This window comes from Lichenostomus cassidix, chromosome 2 (assembly GCF_008360975.1).
Source record: "Lichenostomus cassidix isolate B80296 chromosome 2, HeHo_3.0, whole genome shotgun sequence".
In the NCBI taxonomy this organism is placed as follows: domain Eukaryota; kingdom Metazoa; phylum Chordata; class Aves; order Passeriformes; family Meliphagidae; genus Lichenostomus; species Lichenostomus cassidix.
The window spans coordinates 26,656,463-26,680,265 of record NC_139482.1 but is presented as its reverse complement, the minus strand read 5'-3'; the positions used below and the strand labels follow the sequence as shown (position 1 = coordinate 26,680,265).

The following is a 23,803-nucleotide window of genomic DNA, read 5'->3' as shown; positions in this document are numbered from 1 at the left end:
TGTCATGGTTTTTTCTGTTTGGAATATTTACTTATTACTAATTTTGATGCTTTTATCTTGTTGATTGTCAAATTCTTTTTCCATTCTCCCTAATTTGTCATATTGTAACATTTATTAAATTAAAACTTGTGATACTTTTTATTTTCTTGTTTTAAATCCAATTTGAAGGATTCCTTCCTGTTCATAGTAGTCTCCCTGACTTTGCTGGAAAGTGATTTCAGTTTCCTTTTATATTTTCGCTTCCATTTCCATAGGTGATAAACACTAAGGCTGTGATACCAGCAAAGTGTTGTCCAGTAGCTTCCATGTCCATGAGAATTGAATTCCTTGGATGATTCTTGGAGAGGAGAATTGGAGGCCCAAAAAGAAAAGATCACGGGTTGAGATAAGAACAATTTACTACAATGAAATGAGAAAATGAACAGTAACAGCAACAATATTAATAACAAAAGTGTACAAGAGAGGTGAGTGATTCAAATGCAAAACATTTACCACGGAGCCCAACCTGACCAATCCATACCCCCCTAACCCTGAAGTGAGAGCCTTCCCCAGACCCCAGAAAATGATGTGAGGTTGTAGAGAATAACCTTGAGCTCCTAGCCATACCTCCTCTTGGCTACTGCAAAAACTAACCCTCACCTGGACAAAATGCTGTCATAGAAACCTCAGTCTTCAGCTTTCTTGTTTGCTTAAATGTTCTTCTTTTTGTCAGTAGTACTGGTACACCACAGCCAGTTACACCTTCCCAGCACATCTTAGGAGCCTTTGCAGACTCCTCAAGGGTGTTTGCCAGCTGGTAGTCACTGTGCAAACCTGAAAGTCTCATGGGATCCCAAGCCCAGCTATCTGTAAGTGCCATGACAGATTCTTGTGCCAGTACAACCTGTCTCTTCCTCACTGTCGGAGAAAGAAATTATATGCAATTCAAGTAAAGAATGTCATTACATTCTATTTTAATAATCAAGACTTACTCCCTCTTAACAAGATATGAAAAATGTGAACATAAGCCAGTGATTCCCACTGATTTCAGTGGGCCCTAGCTCAGGCTTTTAATGACGCTGACTGATACACTTTTTCCAGATGTAATCTTTCATCCATCAAACCATTCTGTTGTTCTGAGGAAATCTGGGATGTAAAGAACATCTGCCACAATGAACATAAAAAGCACAGACCTGCTGTTACTAATGGGAAGTATTCTAAGGGCTTGGATTAAAAAAAAAAGTTAATTAATTTTACAAGAATAATTACTTTGAATGTAAGTGCCAATGGCCCTTTTCACATAAAGCGTTTCCAATACAATCTTGTTTTGGTCTTGCTGAGGACAAAAACATGCTTCAGTTGTTCTGACAAAAATCTTTGTGAATTGCTATAAAATAAATTCTACTGAAGGGGTTTCTATAGTTTCCTTTTAAATTCTATTTATTTATTATCTGTAAACAAAAGAAGCTGAGCTGGCCTGGTTTGGATTTGTATGATAAATTATAATGAAATAATAAAATCTCTAAGCAATCAAGAAAGGAAATAACTGCTTTTAATGTCCTCTGTTAAAAAGTAATTGTGACATTTAGGAATCAATTTGCTGCTTTTTCTAATATTCATTATATCCCTGATTAGCACAATGTTTAGCAAAGACACAGAAGACGTCTTTATTATAACAGACTGTATAACATCTAATCTGTTTTTAATCTGGTTTTGCCAAATTGTGTAGTTTTTTTCTTGAAAAATGGTATATTAAGAATTTGAGCTGATTTAAGATCCAATTTATTGCAAAAGGAAAGACATTCAGTTATGCTAGAGCTCCCCTTCATTTAGACATATATATTTTCCTTTGTCTTTTTAAAAGGAAAAGCAATCACCAAGACGTGTCTTTGTTAAGGTTCCCTGCTGGTGGCATATGGCAAAGTTACTGGCACCTTGCCTGGAAAGTGCAACAAGAACTGATAGATCTGATCTCATTCTGTGGCTGGGGAGAAAACAGATTACAGTCAAGGCCACTCTTATGGCTTGTGACCATCAGTTGCTTGGCAAGAAGCACAAGTTCCTGAAAACAGATATAGGAAGGTGAAAGAGAAAGACATGTTACCTTCCTAAGTGATGGCAGAGCCCCCAGAACAGTCCATGCTAGAGCAAGGACCTTCAGAACTCTATGTAATTTTGTTTTATATGCTACTGAGAAATAAAACTCTCAAGGTATAAATCTTTAAGAAATAATAGCATACAAATGCATACAAATGTTTAAGAAATAACACTCTAATAATAATAATAGCAACAATTTTATTATAAATAATATAATAATTTAATATTTTTACAGGTTGGTCTCAAGTTTTTCTTGAGAAGTGGGGTGAAATCTGGCAGTTGTAGAACTCCTGAAAAAAACCCAGATTTTCTTCCATACTATCATATTGCTTGAACCAGACATTAAGAGTGATGACCCCTTTGAAAAAATAGATTTATTTTTTCTTATTTGAAATCAACTTGGCATTACTCAGTTTTGAAGGGTTTAGTGGTATTGAATGAAAAGGGAATCTGCTGTAATTGTGATGGTTCATAAAACAGAAATCCTGAAAAGACTTGAATGGCTCCAGTCCCGAACTTGGGATTCATAGCAATAAGATTCTACTCCATTGTTCCATGAAGATATTTGTATGCTAAATATTATCCTCTAGCAATGATCATTTTTATGCTTACACAGATTTAGTACCCATGACAATTATATGGAATGGAATTGATTTCCAGATTGCTTTAATTATTTCTCAGACTCAGGAAATGCTGTAAAAATTAAAACAGAAAGGTTCTTTTCAACTACACTGGCATGATTAATACTTTTTTTTTTTTTTTTAATGAGAATGTCCAGCCACAAAGATGTCTTCTTAGTTGCACTGATGGCAGGGTGCAGTTTCATATGAAGTTGGCCATCTTCCATTCTCAGTACTTATACCGAATTTTGCAATTATCAAACCATATACTGAGCCAGCTTCTGATCTGACAGAAACCTACCCTACCAAGAAGTCCTGTGGCTCTAAGACCAAGTGATCCAGTACAAGCCAGGGGCAGTGACAAAGGGCTGGGAACACGGGAGAGCGAAGCAGGAATGAGTGCCCGGCTTGACAGCAGCCTGTGTGAGATTGGGTGTGACAGGCACTGGTGGCTCCATGGTCAGATCAATTGGGCCTGGAGTGAGACAGCACAACCCCATCACCCCTCTCCCATTCACTTCTCCTGCATGTTTTCTGTGATTACATCCTTTACACTCACAATTGGCACTGACCTGCAATTGGTCCAGATAAAACCTTTTCATTCATCTCTTTTGCACAGTCTTATGTGAACTGGTGCTGGAACATGAGTACCCAAGGCTGAAGGATGGATAAAACTGGGTCTCCGAGTAGCACCTTCAGCTTACTGCGAATTAAAACTACTGTTACTTTGGCCGAAGCGATTCACTACATCATTTGCTGTTCCATGTAATAAAAGCATACCTGTCTGTGTTCTCACTATTATTTATTTGTATTCTGTGATGCAAGGTAGCTCTAAAGAAATACAATTTGTGGAATCCACAGTTCTGTTGCTACTCAAATGATTCTTCTCTCTCTTCCAGATTCTGCAGTCATGAAACTGTACACCAGTGAATCAATCTAAAAAAAAATACAACCTTGAAAATCATGCTACCTCCCCTTCCAAATCAAATGGGAGAGCAGAGAGGTAGAGAAAGGGAGTAAAAATTCCCACTGTACTGATTTGTTTCTTTAAAAATGCAATGTGGATTACTTCTTTTAGAACTTACTGCACTGGAATGTTCTAATTTTAAAATCACAAGTTATTTAAATTTGGCCAACTTTTAATGAAAGCTTGTTTTGCACAACAAACATGTACTGAATTCAAGATTAATTAGATAAATTGTTCTTATAAGGGCTTACTTATTTTAGTTTAAAAAAAAAATAGTTCATCTCCAGACTGGCCTATTGCAGGACTTTTTTAATTAGTAATGATTCTGCTGTGAAGAGGTTGTGTAAATATACCCCCTATATTTTTCATATGGTTATTACTTTTCAGAGCTCCAGCATTTTAAATTATGCTTGCAGAAGATAGCAGGTTTAAAATTTATTTGTTTCATCTGCATCTGTTCTGCATTCCATGGAGAAAAGACAAGAGTATTGGGTGCTTGAACACTTTATGAGTATTACATGTGTTTGTTAAGACAGCTCTTTCACACAAGTGCTGCTTATGTCTCCATAAATAGGGACAGCAGCCTGAAGGAGGTGTTTCTTAAGGGCAAGTCCCAAAGTGGAAGAACAGATGGGCAAAGACAGCATCAATGGAGTAACATCTCAAAGTACACAAGCTTGTAGGTTGGTCAGACAAATAGGTTAGTGAAAGACGGGAGTCAACTGTTTTGGACCAAGAATGTTCTAAAACCAGCAAGTAAACAAACAAAACATTCTGTTGTCTTTAATGTGATTTCTTACGTAATGAAAGGAGAAAGGAGAAAACAGCCTTTCACCAAAAAAAAGTATGTTATGAAACTCCTTTTTAATTAAATATGCTAACTTTTATGTTCTGACAATTCTCAAAGAAAATTTTTGATGTCTTAGTACATATAAGAAGAAACATCAAGACATGCTGCAGTTTCCCCTTCACATAATTTTCATTTCAGTCAGGAGTCTGCTGTTCAAATAAAATAAATTCCTGCTCAGAAGTCTGATTACAGTTATATATTTCATGCAATCACAAAATGTGAATCTTACAGATATGCTGTATATATTATTCAAAGGAGAAGGATGAGCTCAGTCCCACATCAAAGCATGTTATTATCCTTTTCCCATAAATATAATAATACAATCCCCTACATTGAAATGAAGCTGTATATAAAGAAGGGATAGCATGGGAATACTACTTCTTGATAAGTGGTACATCACAGAATTTTTAACCAAGTAGAAGTTTCAAAAAAAAGTAAGTAAAACTGAAGAGTAATCAAAACAATTACTTTCATGCACTTTCTGATAAAGCTTTTGTAATTTATTAAAGAGAGATATTGGGATACTTTGTATTCTTAGGAACAGAACATCGAGTTTTGTATTAATCTAGACAAAAGCATAGACAAAAAATGTCATTTCTCAAAATGTGTGGATGCAGCACTGTAATCTCCATCCAGGCTGAAGCATGGCCTATGTCCCTTCTCCCAGATAGAGAGAGTACAGAATATTTATTTATTATTTGCCCAGAAAGAAGACAAGCTGAATTTCATGTTCTGCTATACTACAAATTATCTGCATAAGGTACTAATGATTCAAACAAATGTAATAATTTGAGATACTGCAAAAGGACAATGGCTTAGAGATTGTTTACAAGAATTGTTACTACCCTCCCATGCCAATTTTAAGGCTGAATTATAGTTCATCTGGCTAAGCCACAAAAATGTTTAAACCATTGCTAATATATCAGTTGCTTATCCCCAGTTATATGCCACTGTCTGTAAAATCAGGCTGTTTACAAAACTCATCAGACCTTGCAGTGTCTCATGTCATAGCCCTCATAAGAGGAACCCCAAAACCAATGTTTTTGCACAGCATTAACCATGTGAAAATAGCAAGAAACAGATATTATTAGATGTTCTGCACAAGCACTCCAGGTCTCACCAGGTTCACATCAGGATAATGCAGATATCTTGGTTTTGCTCTGAAGGGTAATTTAAGCATGAGATTTATCCAGAAACACCTTCTCAAATGCAACTGAAGTCTATCACTGTGAAGCTTTTATCAGCTTTTATCTCCAGTGATTTTGGCAAGGGCCGAATATGACATCCTGAAAGAGTGATTTATTCTAGCTCTAGTTTAGACTGCCTCTGGGAACCACCCATATCTTTGTACTGATTTCAGAAGCAAGACTTGCTTAAATTAAACTCCTGTTAAACTCCTAACTGTTTAATTTCTAAAATTCTGTGGAATATATTGTCCCCAATGCACTGTCATTCACTGAAACACATTCAAAACACACTCCACACCCATCCTTTTCAGATGTCTCTGTGTTACCCAGCAGTGCCAGGATCTGCAACATGATCCAAAGACTCCTAAAGCAATCAATAATAATTCTGTCATCTGGAATTAGCAGCTGGAATAATGTATCTCTTCTTGCTATGATGGATAAAATATCTTGGATTTCTCAACTACCTGAAAAATATCCTTTTTCAATTTTTATTCATTAATCCTTTCTACTTCGCAAATACTAACTAACCTTCCTCTAAAAACTACAGCAGAAAAGAGAGGCAAATGATGTTTTCTCTGGAAAGTACATGAATAACATCCTTACTTCCAAAACAGCAGTATCTGTGCTGTTCGTAAACCGCAAGAATCCCTTGTTACCCTTTCCATAAAGAAAACAAAAGCATACAGCTCTTGTTAGGGGAAGACAGATGAGATTTTTCTCCAGCCTAGGTTTGTGGAAAATAACTTGATCAGAATTATGTCTCATCCTGTCCTCTAAAGGCTCTATCTCCGTCTTAAATGAGAACAAGTTTTGGCTTATTGAAACTGTTAGATTTGGAAGCCTTATTCTTACTATAAATTGTGGTTTCAATAAAATACTAGCATTCTCCATGAAATTTAAAAATACAGAAAAATAAATTGGAATACAAAATCCATTTATTCTTTTCTAACTGCATAATCCTTTGTTGTCACAGCTTTTGCAGGTAGTGCCACAGCAATAAGACTATACTTTATAAACATGCACAGTTTTCATGTTTATTTCTTATTACTACATTGTTCTCTTTAATATTTGGAATGCATAGTGCATGTGAGATCTCATTAATCACTCCTTACAGCTGTTGCACAGTCAATTATACTTTTTATAAGAGTGTGTGTGTGTGTGTGTGTGTGTGTGTGTGTGTGTGTGTGTTTATTTCTACATTTCAGAAGCTGCCTATAAGCAGTTTGCTCTGTTCCCAGACTCTGCTTGAGTCACTCCTGTGGCAGCTGCACCAGTTTCTCCTAAGCAGCAATATGTCCTTGAAAGGGCTGTCAATACCAAACTATTATTTTCCAGCTAAGGAGAACAGCTTTAATCAGAGAGCAAAATCTGAACAAATTTTTATAAAAAATTAGCCAATAGCTGATAAAATATGATTGTTTTTACTAGTGTGATTCCAACTGTCCTGCCAGACCTAAAAATCCATGACTTGTCTCACTTGATATGGATTACCAGCATAAAATATATTTAAAAATAAATCCAAAACAAGTTACTGGAAAACAAGTTACTGGAGTCAAATTAAAGATGCCTCTGTTTCTAATGCCTATAATTGTCTCAAGGCTTTTGATCTTTCATCTTAATACAGGAGGTTGAAGAGTGCTTTTTAGTTTCTGCTGTGGAATACGGAGAAACATTATTGAATAGTACTTTCAGGACCATTCTGTGTAATTTCTTTTATATATGCTGGGGAAGAAATAGATATTTCTTTTGAGTCCTCTGCTTTGATGTTTAAAATTTAAGCTGGCCTTTGGTAATCTTTGGTTTGCACATAGTTTTAGCAAAATGTACTCAAATCTCAGTGGATTTCTTTATAAGTTTGTCTCCAGTAACTTGTTACTGAATAGTTGAAGCGAGTTAAAAACAGTTTCAGGTACCAGTCCTGCTTACATTTTTTGTGAAGATTTTGAATTATTATTGATCCATTAAACTTATATTTATGACGTTCAGACAGTTTTTAAAATCAAACAAAAGAGCAGCTTACAGGGAAATACCATCTATGGATACAATTCCATGAAAGAGATTATCTGTAAAAGGGCACTGCATCAGTATGATTTTTAGGGGGATCATTCCACTAACTTATGGTGGTCTTCTGGTGGTCTTCTTGTCAGGTTCAAGCCATCCAATTGGGTAAAAACTGTGTGGGGCCTGTATTTCTGCATCCTATGTTTTGGCAGATGATATAATTTAAAACAAACTATATTTTAAATATAAAGACCAGCTGTTGTCATTGAACCTAGAAAGTAAGCAGGGTCAGGGACCACAATTAATTTCCTTTTAAGTATTTGACTCTCAGCTGTTATGCTATTGCCCTGCCATTCCCCTTACTTTCTGTTCCTAATTGTCAGGGAATGATATTGCCTTTAACCCCCCCACTACATGTATTTTATAAATATTAGTATTTGAACCTGAAAATTTTCATCCATTTGGAATGTCTTATAACTCTGTTTCTGGTTCTCTCCTGTAACTACTGAAGTCTTTCAAATGAAATGTTTTATTTTCTGTCGGATAAGAAGAACTGTTGCTGGTGACCTGTTTGCTCCTGTGGGGTCCTTTACTTGAGGTTCTGCTCACTGTCTCAGCCCATGCTGCTCCAAAATCTCTAGAGAAAATGTACTGAGCCAAATTTGATCCTGTTAACTAGCAGATACAAAATCTCAGTTTTTCATTATGAACCCATACAGCCACCTGGTTTGTGAATTATACAATCTAATAGGTTTTCTATGCATGGAACAGGTAAAACTATTTTTATGCCAAAAAAAGTCCTTACCAATGATTCTTTTCATACTCCATATGGACAAACAAACAATTCCCCTCTAGATTTTTATGCAGTTTCAATAATAATTTATGATAGCTGAGGAACTGGGATTTTAGAAAAATTATATTCAAGGACAAAATTTTAAATACTTATGAATATATTCACATTCTGCCAGAAGATGCATCAATTCAGGAAAGAAAATACTTCATTTTATTACTGCTAATTTCACTTTTGCCAAATAGCACATACTCATGTAATCACTCGTGTGTAAAGTGTATTTATTTTATATTTAAAATAAAAGTCTTTATTTTACGATAAGGATTTATTTGCTTTAAAGCAATTATAATTACTTTAATGCTACAGCAGTCTATATAAATGTGCACTTAATAAAAGCACAATATTAAAGAAAATGTGCACATTTGGGCCCATAACTTAAAGTTTACAGATATCACTCTAAAAACCCAGGACACAATTTGCATTTGCAATATAAATGAATAATTATCATTATATTATATTATGTATATATACATATATATATATACATACATATAAAAAAGTGCAAGTGAACTAAAAAAGCTTTTCTGTCCTAATAAGAGTATTTTTCTTTGACTTGCTCAGCAGATTATAAATGCTATAAAACAATTATTCCCATAGTGATAAAACATATAAACACTTTTGCCAAGTTTTTGCTTTCATTTCCAGAGCTCTAGGAGGCCTATTTAACAGAAATTTTGCTTATATGATTGATACCAGCTTATGCTATGAAACATGTCCCTAAATTGTATAAAATTATTGTGTACTTTTAATGAATATCTGGAGATGGGAACTTTTATTGACACGTATTTTTGGCGGACATAAATGAGAGAAGTAGAATATTTCCATAGTACACATTTCAGTACCCTTAATTATTAATTTCTTCTTTGTTATAGCTTTTGTGCTGTTAGTATTCAAATTTCCAGTAGTTTGCTTCCTTTCACCGTAGTTCTCTTAAATGCTAGACATATTTTTGTTGCAGTTTAAATAAAAAACCCTGGTTTCTAACCTTAATTTTTTCTTTCTACTTTTTTTCCTGTATAAGCATAACATTTGACTTAACTAATTCTAATATTGTGAAATTCTTAAAGCTTTTTCTTTTTCCCAGAAGAATTGCAATATTTACACTTAATGAAAGATTTTATCACAGGCTGCTACATTGCAATGTTACTGCCCCTATCCACCCACCTCAGTCCCCTATGTTGCCTTACTGCCATTAGACCGGGGATGCAAGAATAGAATATGCAGCCACTCCATTTGACAGAGTTAGAACCAAATATAAGTCACATGTTAAGGAAGATGTAAGTGAACTGCTCTGAATGGGCTTGGCAGAGGTCTGCACACATCCATCCTGCTCTGCTGTTGCCCCTGCTAAGTGCAGAGAAAGGAGTACAAGGACATACAACAGAGGGAACAGACACACAAATGGGAACAAGAAACAGTAAAATAAAATCACAAAAATCCCTGTGTATTTTTTGCATGTAAGCCAGGCTTCACATTTACATTTTTACATATTTTTTCAAAGTTTTTTTACATATTTTGCTCTCCTAGAATTCCTTTTCTCTGCTAAGAATTATTTTTAAGAGTCCATGACTTTCTACCAAATCTGCTGAGACCTACAGAAAATCCACAGTTTATACATTGTTCTGATTAACAGAGATATGTCCTGATGCTATAAGATAATTCACAATGAATTTCATTTCTTGATCAGTGACCAATTGGAACATCTCCAAATCTAGTAATGTTTCCTTACTATTTTCCTCCATGTAAAAATGCAACTTTAAATTGACTATAATTTTATCTGTTTTTTTTTTTTTAATGAACTGACTTTGTAAAACTTTAAGAGTGCAATTCTTCAAATTGATTTTATTATGACTTCAGGAGCTCAGACCTGAAAATATTTGTGGCTAAAATCAGTTGCTTTAAATTACAAAAAAAAAAAATGAAGCACACCATAATTCATATTGAACGGATTAGAAATCTGCAGATTCATATGAATCAATTAATATTATCAGGTAAGGTTTGAGGAATAAAGACTTCAGAAACAGGAAGACCACCAAAAACTAAAACAAAGTATCTGGAATAGAAGAAAATTTCCTGAAATCAAAAGCTCAAACGAGCCTAAGGACAGGAACGAGGTACAATAACAATCAAAGAGCGACAGTGAGAGACAGAAGCCATGAGGTGAGGCTGTACAGGAGAACAAATAAATAAAGAGGAAAAAATAAATGGTAAAGCACCAGAATAACCTGAGGACTTGATTTTTCAGCAATGCTGAGCACTGCTGCAAATCTAGTCACTTATTTCTTAATGAACTGGTTCATCACAAAATCTTGCCAAATTACCTGAAGGATTTATACATTCACTTATTTAAAAAGCAGAAACCTACAAAAAGATAACTTTAGTCAGATTACATGTCTAACTAAAGGATCATAAATTTAATTGTCAGTTGTGAACACAAAGGCACCAAACCCTAAGAGGAAATAAATGTGTTTACTTTCAGCTTGAGTAGCTAAGCGACAGATAAAAGAGTGGCAAAATTATCTACCTTTATCCAGTGTTCACTGTCTTTCTGGGAGTGGGTAGATAAGTTACAGAAAATTGTTTGTCTTCAAGTATGGCCAATATATTGACAGCATTACAATAAATTAACCCATACAATTTATATAATTATAGCACAGTACAAGCACTCAAACTTGGCAGCTAAGTAGGTGTTTCTCAGAACCACGGATCCATGAGACCATGAGGCTTGAGTTGAAACTCAGAATTTTGCCAAGTTTAGCAAGTGAGAGATTGCATTTTTAGCAATGCTGGCATTGTGTGAAATTTAAAAATATTAACTTGCAATTTTCAAAATTAGAATGAAAAAAACAGGTTTCTGAGTGTTTTCAAACTTTTTAAAAAAATATCTGCAGAATTCATTTCCATACACAAAATTCCCAGTATTGTAAATACTAGGACATATATATGAACAACGAAGCAGCTGAGCCATACAAGTCCAGGCAATAAAAATTGATGTACACAATGACAAAAATTTATGAAGGCCCATGAAATGCTTGACAAATTTTGCAAATTGATCAGGTGCTATGCCTATTTAAATTCATAAAAGCACAACATGACTGAAAAAACTATAAATCATCGTGAAAAAAAATTGTACTGAGTAGCATGTAAAAATCATTATGTCTTTCCTAAAAATATGTGCCCAAGACATAGCCTAGTGGAAATAATGTATCTCTGATGATTGTCCCTTAGTAGTGTAGAAACGGAGTACGTGAATGTCTCTGAATTTTTGCACTTAGCTATATGTTGGCTGTGCATAAGGAAGTGGAGTGTTTCAGTCTGAGCAGAGTTTTGCTGAGCAGCCCCACATGGTTTCTAGCTATTCATCTACCCTTTGGTTGCTCCCTGGTTTTCCTGCAGCTGCTTTGGCAACTGGCATCTGATGCAATCCAAGTATATGGTGAAAAGTTTAATTACTGTACTAGAGAGTGAGCACGGTAACTTTCCGAGTCACTCCTAAAAGTTTCATGTATTTCTCTTTTATAAAAGAATAGCAGCAATAGTATCATTTCCCATACTTTTAACATGGGCAAATTGTTCTTTCCATTTTGAAAAAAATGGGAAAATACTGAAGTACTGACCCCATGACATAATGAACACTGGAACAGTTTGAACAGACTCCTGGAGCACACTAACTATGCTTTTTTTCTCTTTATCAACTCTGAAACAAATGAGGGAGACAAGCATTGCATTGCCCCACAGAAAATATTGTTATAATTTTTTTCTGGTGACACCCACTGACTTGTCAAATGCATCTGTACATGTTACTGAACTTTGCCGTTACCCACGTCAAACTGGCTCTGGCAATCTGAAAAAAAAATAGATTTTTGAATGATATGCGAGGAATATGATATTTTTTTAGAATTTATTATAAGAGAGACAATTTGAGACAATTATTGAAAATGAGCAGAAGCCAATCTGTGGAACTAGTGAGTGAAATAGAAGACACCCATTTGTTTCAATACATTTATTCTTTGCCACTTTTTATTACTTCAGAATTTTTCTTTGCTTTACAGCCACAGAAACTAAAAGCACTCATGTAAAATTATTTTGCTTCCAACCTAGGAAAAGGACTATTTCTGTCTTAGGTTAGTAGCATGATGATATTCCCATTACCTAATAATGACTTTTATAATGCCTGGGGGCAAATTTACCTTTTGGGGTACCTTTCTTTTGTGAAAATAATCAAACATCAAAGTGGCTGGAGATACTATCCAAAGATAGGCATTAGGTTCCCAATTCTGTGTAAGAAACACAGTAATGGAGAAAAAATGGGACAGCACTTGGACACAGTACTATAAAATAAATAGCCATGTTGCTCATTTAAAATTATATAACAAGAAAAATAATTAAATTCAAGCCATAATTAAATAATTAAAGCAACCTTAGCCAAAATATAGAATCATAGAATGGATCGGGTTGGAAGGGACATCAAAGCTCATGCAGATCCAACCTCCTGCCATGGGCAGGGATACATTCCACTAGACCAGGTTGCTCGAAGCCCCATCCCAGCTGGCCTTGAACACTTGCAGGGATGGGACATCTACAACTTCTCTGGACAACCTGTTTCAGTGCCTCACTCCCCTCTAAGTAAAGAATTTCTTCCTGCCTTCCCTAAGTTTAAAGCACTTCCCCCTGGTTCTATCACTACATGTCCTTGTAAAAAGTCCCTCTCCTGGTTTCTTGTAGGTTTCCTTCAGGGACTGGAAGGCTGCAAATGGGTCACCCCATAACCCGTCTCTTTTCCAGGTTGAACAACCCCAACTCTTTCAGCCTTTCCTCCATCCCTCTGATCACCTTTGTGACCTCCTTGGGGCTTGCTCCAGCAGGTCCACGTCTCTCCTATAATGGGGACCCTAGAGCTGGATGCAGTGCTCCAGAATCATCTATATGTAATATATAATTATAAACCACTTTTGAAAATCAAAGGGCTCTCTTGACAACATATACGCACCCAACTTTTGCTAACCTGACCACAGCAAAACAATTTTTCATGTTTTACTATGTTTTGGCAGTTTTATGATGAATTTCACTCCCTGTATTCTTTTCAGGACAATGAAACTGTAACTCCTTTGCCTCACCTTTAAACCACCCCTTCAACTTTTCACCCAGGTTGGTGAGTGCTCAGCCCTTCCCTGTAAGGGAAGCCCAGCAGAGAGGCAGACACGGGTGTGTATGTGTACCCACTGCTGCCACACGCCTTCCCAGCCGTCCTAATGCTACAGGGAGCAGGCAGGCCCTCTTGGCAGGCTCTGCCCCATGTCTGTGTCGCAGCAGCTCTCGGGCAGTGTGAGGGCAACGCCAAGAAAGTCCTGGTGGACAACAAGCTGTCCCTGAGCCTGCAGTGCCCATGCGGCCAAGGAGGCCAATAGCATCCTGGGGTGCATCAGGAAGAGCATTGACAGGTCGAGGGAGATGATTCTGACCCTCCTCAGCCCTGGTGAGGCTGCACCTGGAGTGCTGTGCACAGTTCTGGGCTCCTCAGTGATAAAGGGACATGGGTTTCCTGGAAGGGGTCCTGTGGCGGGTGACAAACACAATTAGGGGAGTAGCTCTCTTAAGAGGAAAGGTTGGGGCAGCTGGGCCTGTTCAGCCTCAGAAGGAAACGACCAAAAGGGGACTTTATCTGTATCTATAAATATCTAAAGCAGGGGGATGTCAAGAGGATGGAGCCAGGCTCTCCTTAATAACACCAAGCACCTGGCTACAACGCAAGGGGCAGAAACTGATGCACAGGAAGTTCCACCTGAATACGAAATAAAACTTCTTTTACTGTGCAGTTGACCGCACACTGGAACAGACTGTCCAAAAGTTGTGGAGTCTCTCTCACTGGAGATACTCCAGAGCCATCGAGATGCGGCCTTGTGCCACATGCTCTGTGCCCCTGCTTGGGCAGGGCGGTCGGAACAGCTGACCCACCCCGGTCCCTTCCAGCCCGGCCCCCTCTGTGACTCTGTGTCGCCCGGCCCTGGCGGTGGGGCAGCCCAGCCTCCCGGGCCCTGTCCCTGTCCCTGTCCCTCGCTGGCAGCCCGGGCGCAGGCGCTGCCCGCGCGGCAGGCGGGGCGGGGCGGCACTGCCCGGGGTGCCCGTGCCGGTGCCTGCTGCCGCCCGTGCCCGTGCCTGCTGCCCCCGGCGAGGGGCCGCGCTAAGGCCGGGGCCGCTCAGGCCGGGGCGGGCGAGGGGCGGGCGCGGAGCGGGGCGGCGAGGCGGCGGCGGGCGCGGGGCGGCGGAGGGCGAGCAGGCGAACGCCGGAGCTGCTACATCCGGGCTGCGGCGGCGGCACCTGCCGCGCGGGGGCCTCGGTGACATTGGGGCTCGGCGGTTGAAGGGGGAGGCAGCGCTGCGGAGCTGCAGAGAGCGAGACCTTCGCCCGCGCTCGCCGCCACCGCTCCGCCGCCATGCTACGCGTTATCCTCACCCACGCCAAGAAGCACCCGGCCGTGAGTACCAGACCCGAGTTCCCGGCCCCGCCGGCCCCCTGCCGCGCTCCGTGTCCCCGGCCCCGCCGGCCGCCTCCTCCTCGCCCATCCGTCTCCTGACATTCCTGTGTATGCCGGATCCCTGGGCCGGCCGGAGCTGGGCGAGCAGACACCGTCAGGTCCCCTTTTCCCTCTGGCCTGTGCGGCCTGGCCTGTGCCGCAAGGCTCGAGGTGGCCTTGCCGCTCTCCTTGCACATCAATATGACCCCACGCTCCGGCTCCCATGTTTTGGTTTATAATCTGAGTACACACTGTATGGCCTCTTTTGGCAGTGGAGGGACCTATATTTGTCTTTCCGTGCTGTGACGGGATTTTTGATTTGCTTTGGTTTGATTTCTCTGCATGTAGGAGTATTTTTTTCATCCCTATGTCTTCATAGCTGCTAGTTTCTCTCTGACCCCACGGCTGTCCTGCCAACAGGGAACTTATGCCAGGGTTTAGAGGGCCATGCTTTTGTGGCTCAAAGTCTGTAAGATTGTTCTTTGGTTTACCATAACTGCAGTCCGTAATACTATGTATTTAATACTATTTTGCTATATTGCAGCATGATATTTAATTTTTTGTGCTGTTGTTATTGCAGTTGATCCCTCTGTTTGTGATTATTGGATCTGGAGGTGTTGGTGCAGGCCTGTACCTCATGCGTTTGGCGATGTTCAACCCTGATGTCAGGTATGAATGCAGTAATACCCAGTGCCAGTTCTCTTGGTGCATATGTTACACTTCACTGCCTTGGTTTTTATGCTCCTGGTTGCCTTAATATCTTGATCTAGTATCACTGGCACTAAGTGTGTGGAGCTTCCCTTGATTTGGAGATCTCTTTGCTTACCATGGTATTTAGAGACTGCTTACAAAGGACGGTGCCTTTTTCTGTGGAAACTTGCTTGGATGGATGATTCCATGACCTAATAACCACAGTGCATATATGAATATATTTCTTTTTGATTTTGAAGGTAGTGTTAATATGCTCTCACATCTTGCATTTTTCTCAACAGCTGGGACAAGAAAAATAACCCAGAACCTTGGAACAAATTGTCTCCCAGTGACCAGTACAAGGTAAAATGAGAAATATTGATTTTTAGGAAGAAGAATATTACAGGTGTAGCCTACTGTTTCAGGATGTTTGATTAGATTGGAAAGTAGTTGAGTGAGTGATGTATTTCTTCTGTGCAGCATTTGTTTGTCTCTAGAGCTCTGAACAGAGATGGCTGAGTTTGAGATTTAAAACTTTACTAATGATGGTTGATAATGGGATGAAAGGAGTCAGTATGAAAGCAGTCTTTTGTATTGCACTGTAAGGAAAAGAGGAACTGTATGTGAGAAGGAGAATTTACTGGTTCATAATACTCAGAAATAAACTGCAGGGAGAAGGACAAAACCCCAGAAGTTCTGAACTACAGTTTTCTAAGTTCTAAGCTGTTTGCATTTACTCATGAGAAGCACTGCAGGAAAATGTCAGTGTTTAACATGACCACAAATTCAGTTCTGCAGTTGATTTTTTAAAAACAAAACAGTTGTAAGTAACTGTATACAACAGAAATGTTCTTTAGCTGATATTCAAGTAATTTCACTTAACTAATGAGGAAGCATACAAAGATGTCTAAAACATTTGGTAGCTTCCAGAAATCCTAAAATTGTAGAATCATTTATGTTAGAAAAGACTTTCAAGATTATTGAGTCCAACTTTTGACCAAACACTATGTTGTCAACTAGATCACAGCACTAAGTGCTGTGTCCAGTCATTTCCTGTACATTTCTGGGGATGGTGACTCCATCCTCACCCAGGGCAGTCCATTTCAATGTTTGACAATCCTTCCAGTAAAGAAATGCTTCCTGATGTCCAACCTAAACCTCCCCTGATGCAGCTTGAAGCTGTGTCCTCTCGTCCTGTCGCTGGTTGCCTGGGAGAAGAGGCCAACCCCCAGCTGTCTACAGCCTCCTTTCAGAGAGTTGTAGAGAGTGATAAGGTCTCCCCTGAGCCTCCTTTTCTCCTGGCTGAACAGCACTGCCTCCCACAGGCACTCCTCATATGAGTTACTCTCTGTACCCTGCACCATTTTCATTGCCCTTCTCTGCACATGAATTGTGTTTCAATCAAGTTTTGCAGAAGTGCTATTTTAGTGGATTACTGTTAAGAATATTTTCAGATTATTCTCAAGCTACAAAAAGAGCAAACCTACTGTGTTTTCAAAGCTAGTGTCTTTTGTACTGTATACTATAATTCCAGTCATTGAAATAAGCAGAAAAACTGCACACTTCCAAAATAAAAGAGGTTACGGTTCCTTTAAAAGCCCGGGAAGAGCATAATACTTTGTTTTCACTGCTGATTTTGGAATGTTGCTGGTTTGTAAATATCTAAACTAGGCAAATCTATCATAGTGCACAGCACAAATTCTTTTAAAGATTGCATGACTTGTGTAGCATTCCCCTTCTGCCTTAACATGCAAACACAGCCTCGGGGTTTGCCATATTTGGGTGTGTGTATCATTGGGGACATTTTTTTCCCAAATCTGCACTGTGCGAAACAAAACGGACATATTACTCTAATTTGAGGATGACTCTTTGGTAAAAAGTTCTTGTATAACAAGTCCTAGCTTTTGATAAGATTTTTTTTTCTATGGTAAACTTCTTTTTGTCATATTAACTTCCTCAGTCTTCTTCCAAAGAGTTGAAGATCTTATAATTACTGTAGGAGTTGCACAGAAAGCTGTAATTTGACTGTGCTATGGGCTGTTTTGTTTTCCTTTGAGAAAGTTAAAAAAAATTGAAAATTTGGTATAACTAAAAATAATCAAGCTAAGAGTTATGTGTTTTTCTTTCTTTTGTTTTTTTAAGAAAAACTGTACTATCACGTGCTTGATGTCAAGTCAGGCTGGGATGCCAGAATATGCAGTTAGGCTGTAAACTCATTGTCCTCAGTCACTTTTTGGGTTGTTCTGGATTGCTTGTAATAGGATCCAATTATAATAGTGTAAACTGAGTATGTGAGAGGATCTGTTCTTCCTTTCATTCCTCCTTGTCATCCTTTGCGGTTCTAGATGCAGCTATTGAAACCAATCTTGGATTTTGCAGCACTGCTCTAAATGTTCCTTTGTGACCCTGTCTGTTCCCAGACATGGTGCTCTGTGCCACTTGACAAGCTGGCTCTTGCCTTTGCTATTCAGGAGCCATAGGTTTTGAGCAAAGTGGATAAACTCAGCAATACTGTAAAAAGTTCCTCTGAATGGACTTCAGATTCCGTGGGTTAAGAGAGACACTGGGTTTTCTCTAGTGGAAGACACGAGCGCTACCTCATTTTAAATGCAGAGCTTCTAACACTGGGTGTAGCATTAATATTGAAAAGTTACTGCTCATCAAAAGTTTTTATTTATTTATCACTGTCCAGTTCACAGACTCAAAATATGATTTCAGTTTCCCTATGTGAGTTCAAATGATGCATATTTTTAGTAAATACTATGGAAAATGTGTATTCAGGCTTCTTAACTAATATTTTCTCCCTTCTCTTTCCTAGTTCTACTCGGTTAATGTGGACTACAGCAGACTGAAAAAGGACCGTCCTGACTTCTAAAAACACATTCATGTCCATAAGCTGCACAGAATCGTCTTCCGGAAGCCGTCCGCACAAGTGTCATGCTTAATCATCCAGGAAATAAACTTGCCTCACGCAGCACTAGGTCATGTGTTTGAAACTGTTTTGATGAGGCTTAATAAATGTTTAAAACTTGAAGTGTCTGCTCTTTCATTTTGCAAAATGACAATATCGTCCTATTAACAGTTTCTGCTGTATGGTTTGTCAGTAAGCAAGTCAGTTCATGTTTCCTCAACCAGAAAGCAGAGTTGTCATGATGGGCTTTATGCTCAGTGTGTTGATCTCAGAAAAATAACTGCAGGTTCATGCAGTTATACCAAACTTCAAGAACTTGATAGCACATATTTATGTGTGTGCATGTACAATTTTTTTAATTGCACCTGAATTTATCTACTTGCCACTTTAAGAAGTTTTGGTTTCAGAAAAGTCAATGCCAACAAGTCATTATCCGTCAGGGAGGCAGCAGATGTTGCCATATGTTGCTGGAGGGAAGGAAAAAACAGACTGAGCACTCCAAAAGGTTTTGTTTCTTCTCTTTCTTTTGTTTTTTCTTTTGAAGTCAAGCGGTTTTTTTTAATAAACAGGAAGACAACTTTCAATATTTAAAAAATAAAACTCTCCAAACATTCTCAAGTGTTCTTGTGGGTGACAGTTTTAAGGAAGGGAAGCACATAGCAGAAGAGGGTGGAGGTTTTGGGAAACAATTAGCTATTCATATAAGAACAAAAATACCTTTTCTGAAGGGCAAAAGCTTATACTCTAGTACTTGGCTGAGTCTTGCCATGGAAAGGCTAAAGGAAAATATCTTTGCAAGTCTATAACTTAGGGTAGGTTCTTTGTGCTCTACTGTGAACATCTGGCATTTCCTTGGATAAGGGATATTAATTCTGGACTATCTGACAGAGTACAGCTGTTTGTATCTTGATACACTTCGCTTAAAGTAGTCTCCAAGAATGAAGATAACTATAGCAACTATTACAAGTAATAAAGTCAAATCAAGCAGTAAGAACTTTTATTGGAGAAGAAAGATTATTCTGGGGCAATTGGAAAATAATAGATATTTGCAAAGACTTCATATTTTATATGGAAAAATCTTGTAGGTAAATTGATGTAGTTTATTTGGTAGCAGTTTAGATTATCTTTTATATACTGAGTTATCAGATTATGTACTGAAATGGTAGATTCACTCAGTTGTCGTTTACTTATTTGAGAGGATCTCATGAGGTCTGAATAAGGAGATGTGTTTTATGAGAGACATGATTACAGTGATGGGCAAAACCTATAGGTGTCCTTGGGGACTGGTTGTTGTCTGGATCCAAACAGAACATTCTGTTGCAATGCTTTGTTCAGTTTTAAAGGTATGTTGTGTAAAAATGGGAAGGGTGTTTTTATAAATTGCTATTTGGCACTTAGTGTGGATTATGCATCTTCAAATACAGATTCTCTGGACATTAAGAAAGACCAATATCCGGAAAGTTAACCGTATTCTTAGGTGTGACAAGGTTATTCCTTTTGTGCACAGCTGATGAAAGCATAGGCTCGTGTTTTCTTAGTAAAGGCACTTAAAATACATATTTCAAATCTATTTCATAAATTATTTAAAGCTTTAAATATGGATTGACTAGAAAACAAAAGGCAATTCATTCAATGTTACTTGTCTTTCCTCATTGCAGCTTACTGGCTCCTAAAAATATGCAAAACTTAAAGTCTTCTAAATTTAATTATTCTAAAAGTCATTATCCTGAGGGAACACTTACTCCTTTTAGGGGTATACTTCTGTCCTATGGTAAATGTAGTGGACAATAGTCACCATTACTTGCCAAACTCATAAGTAATAAATAAAATAATTTCTTTCTTTTTTCCTTTCTTTTGCTCGCTCCCTCGCTCTCTCTTTCAGTATATTTTTTTACATTTTTGTAGAGTACTGTTGAAAGAGAACCAGTTTTGCAGCTTGGCAATATTCTATCTGTATTAAAATATTCAAGGATCTTTAAAACTGCTTCATTAAAACCATCATCTTCCTCATCCTTTATGAAGCCAAAGATGGTATTCCGTAAAGACAGCATAAAGAAATTACTGCAGTTTGGATTCTTACGATTCCATCCTCTTATATTTATCTTTTGCTATTAATTTGTATGAAATGATGAAATCCCATTATTAGTAGGAAAAGTGAATTCTTTCATTAACACCATAGTTTGTCATTTTGCTTGAGCAAATGTGTTACCTGAAAGAGACTGATATTCTGCTGTCTCAAGTTTAGACTGAGATGGATACAGCCACTTGATTTCAGTATGTGGCAGATTTTTTCTGGAGTGGTCAGTGTGGACCTGGTCTTCATGTCCTTTTCATAAGCCAAAATACAGAAGATTCATCTCTTATTTTTGCAGTACAGCATTGTGCCTGCCACTGTCAAATTACTGTTAAGAGAGTTATTCTGTGCCTCCTTATCAGTGGTCCTGATATGCAGCAGGGTGATTAAATCTGAAATTAATTCTGCCCATCTAGGATAGAAAGATTTACGTCTTTCCGTAGTTCTGGCACATGATCACATACTCCATGCAGCATGTTGAGTAATTTGTTATTTGCCTGCAGGAAGAAAAGCTCCTTGTAGGTGTAAAATATCTAGCTGCCTCTAAGAAATTAGAAGGGTGTGCCTGATATTAAAAGAATAATTTAATTTTTTTGTGGGATTTATAGCCAAATGTCATCTGAGGAAACACATTTCAGATCTGTTTTCAAGCTCTGCTTTACCTTTAAAGTTAGTTTGGGGTGTGACTATTGCATGACCTTTAAAATAAGGAAATGTATGTTTAATGCTGATTCACTTGTAATACTTTGTCGGGAAGAAAATTGAGAAGTCATTACAGGAATTTTAAAAATGCGTTTTGAATGAGTTATTGAAAAACAACTAGAGATGCACAAGTGCAGACAAAGGTATTGTTTCTACTGACTGGCCTGTCTTACTATGGAAGAAACTGGACTAGATAGAGGACCATTTCTTCAGGATGAAGTGAGGCACAACAAGTCTCTGACAACTACAGAAAATAGGTGTTCACTAGCATCATTACCACAGTAGGGTTTTTTAAATATTACATAATAGAAAACTGACTCTTCAGTCCTCTCTTTTGAAATCTAGAAATTGGTTTACTTCATGCGGTTGTGATCCATTCACTTTTCCTTAGAAGTGGTCTTGACATCAGTACTTAGTCATGAGAATTTTCTGTGAAGCTCAAATCATTTCATCTCCTCGTCTGATCTTTAAGCTTATTAAGAATGTCTGTGGACACTACTATGATGGCATATTTCCTAAATTTGTGCTAATTCTGGTGCTGTGCAGTTTGGAAGAAATTTGAGGGTTTTTTCAATAATTTCAAAGTGCTGCTATCTGTGGTTGGCGAGGCATAACACTTTCTTAGTAAGGATGACATGAGCCCATACAGTGCAAGAAAATACACACCTCTTCCATTCCTGAGAAGCAAATCCATTTTTAGCATCCAGAGTAACAGAGAACCTGAAAAATTGTTTTTTTTTCCTTTTTGAAAGTTTCATGTAAATGAAACAATAAAGTAATTTTTAGACTTTCTAAGCTAACATTATTCTCACAGTTACAAGGTGAAGAATCTGAGAGATCACCACACTTGCTCATTTTTTTTCTGTTTCCAGTCAGAATCTGTAATGCTTTAGATAATGTGAAATGTGAACATGAGTATGCAAGTAAAGGCAAGAAAAATGCATTCAAACTTTTGATAGTTTGCTATTGGCATTTACCTGACAGTCATTTGCTACTAGAACTGACACAAGACTGGCAAGTGGAACTCCTGCAAGAGACAGCAAGTTTTGAAGATGATTAGAAAATAGTTTATTAACACATGGCAATGCATACATTACAAAGAAGAAAAGAAATTCTGCTGGTAATATTCATGGGTATTGCAAATGCTTTATAACAGTCACCTAAAATAATATTTCTAGGGTCATTAATTTGAATTACTTTGGACAAAATAATGCACTACACCATTTACAGTTCATCACTATAATGTAAAGGCAACTTTACAAGAGAACTGAACAAGCCATAATCCAATAGACAAATTTATAGACTTGTTTTTTTCACACTGGAAGCAAACTAACTATGAACATGAAATGTTTTCTAATTTTAGTTTCTCTACTGCAGGCAAATGAAACAAACTGCTGAGAAGGTAATGAAAACAGATTACTTAATGGTGAAAAATCTGAGTGCCATTCTTTTTCTACCAGTGGTGCCACTGCTGGAATTTAATGGAGTGGCACCAGTGTGTCTGAATGAAGATTTTGATCCTAGCTGTTTAAAAATAGTGTTGAATCTAATAAGATTTCTTCAGTACTGATAGCTTTTTTTCCCCCCTACACTGAGAGCAGGAAGATAGCAGAACTCATTATTAACATGAAGAAAGCAGAATTTCATCCCAGTTTCAAACTTCCTGTTCTAGTTCCACTTACGCTTCATGATAGTCTCTGGGATTTTGTTAGAGTGTTAAGGGGATAATTTGCTTCAGATGTTCTTATCTTCATGTTGTGTCAAACAAATTTAACTTCCTAGCTTTTTTTGGAAGCTTAGGGGAGGAAACTTCAGCCCAGCTATAAAGATAATGTGCTTAAAATGACCAGGGATCATTGAAGCTTTTATTTTTTTTTTTTGCTTTTTTTTTTTTTTTAATGTGAAAATGATCTCTCTCCCATCCCTTTATAGAAAAGTCCAGGTAAGTTCAAGAAGTATTCCAGGAGAAAAAAAAAAAGAGCAACAGATGTGATGGAATAGGCAGATGGAGCTGCATCAGGTTGTACATAAGTTACAGTAAGTTCTTGGATTTTTTGCAGGAGCTTTCTTAGTTTAAGTCCTTCAATTTCTGCATGTATTTGGCAATGCAGAAGTTGTTTGTTGCACCTGCCATGACTGCTTGGTCTATTAGGATGCAGTGAGAATTAGGCTGAGAGTAAAGACAAAAGCGTGATATTCCAATGAGTTTAAATTACTGCGCAAAATAGAAAAGCAGTAGCAGAATAACTGCAGAAGAAGATCTGGTGCACTTTCTTCTGAATTTAGATTACTAATGACAAGTTTGTATTAATGCCATAGTGTGAAATAAAAATAAAAGCAATGTTACAGTTAATTTTGAA

General features: G+C 37.9%; 2 protein-coding genes across 2 annotated transcripts in view; one reads left to right on the top strand and one right to left on the bottom strand.

The window, feature by feature from the left end:
* The window catches only part of PHF14 (PHD finger protein 14), a 180,964-nt gene extending 165,977 nt beyond the window's left edge, over positions 1–14,987 (bottom strand). Inside the window, exons 1-2 of the mRNA XM_085049823.1 lie at positions 14,849–14,987; positions 753–897 (exon numbers count right to left, since the gene is read on the bottom strand). Coding sequence (XP_084905949.1) covers positions 753–897; positions 14,849–14,987 — 284 coding nt within the window. The remainder of the gene's footprint in view (positions 1–752; positions 898–14,848) is intronic.
* On the top strand, positions 14,861–18,790 carry COXFA4 (cytochrome c oxidase associated subunit FA4). The gene is made up of 4 exons (XM_085050809.1): positions 14,861–15,027; positions 15,647–15,735; positions 16,059–16,119; positions 18,575–18,790. Exons 1-4 carry the CDS (start codon positions 14,986–14,988, stop codon positions 18,629–18,631), a joined length of 249 nt encoding a protein of 82 aa, XP_084906935.1. The 5' UTR covers positions 14,861–14,985; the 3' UTR covers positions 18,632–18,790.
* The last annotated feature ends 5,013 nt before the right edge of the window (positions 18,791–23,803 follow it).

Bases quoted from the DNA above. Each gene is read 5' to 3' on its own strand.
- COXFA4 (XM_085050809.1), top strand. From the start codon at position 14,986: ATGCTACGCGTTATCCTCACCCACGCCAAGAAGCACCCGGCC. The intron at 15,028-15,646 runs GTGAGTACCAGA...TTGTTATTGCAG, and splicing joins ACGCCAAGAAGCACCCGGCC to TTGATCCCTCTGTTTGTGAT. The intron at 15,736-16,058 runs GTATGAATGCAG...TTTTCTCAACAG, and splicing joins ATGTTCAACCCTGATGTCAG to CTGGGACAAGAAAAATAACC.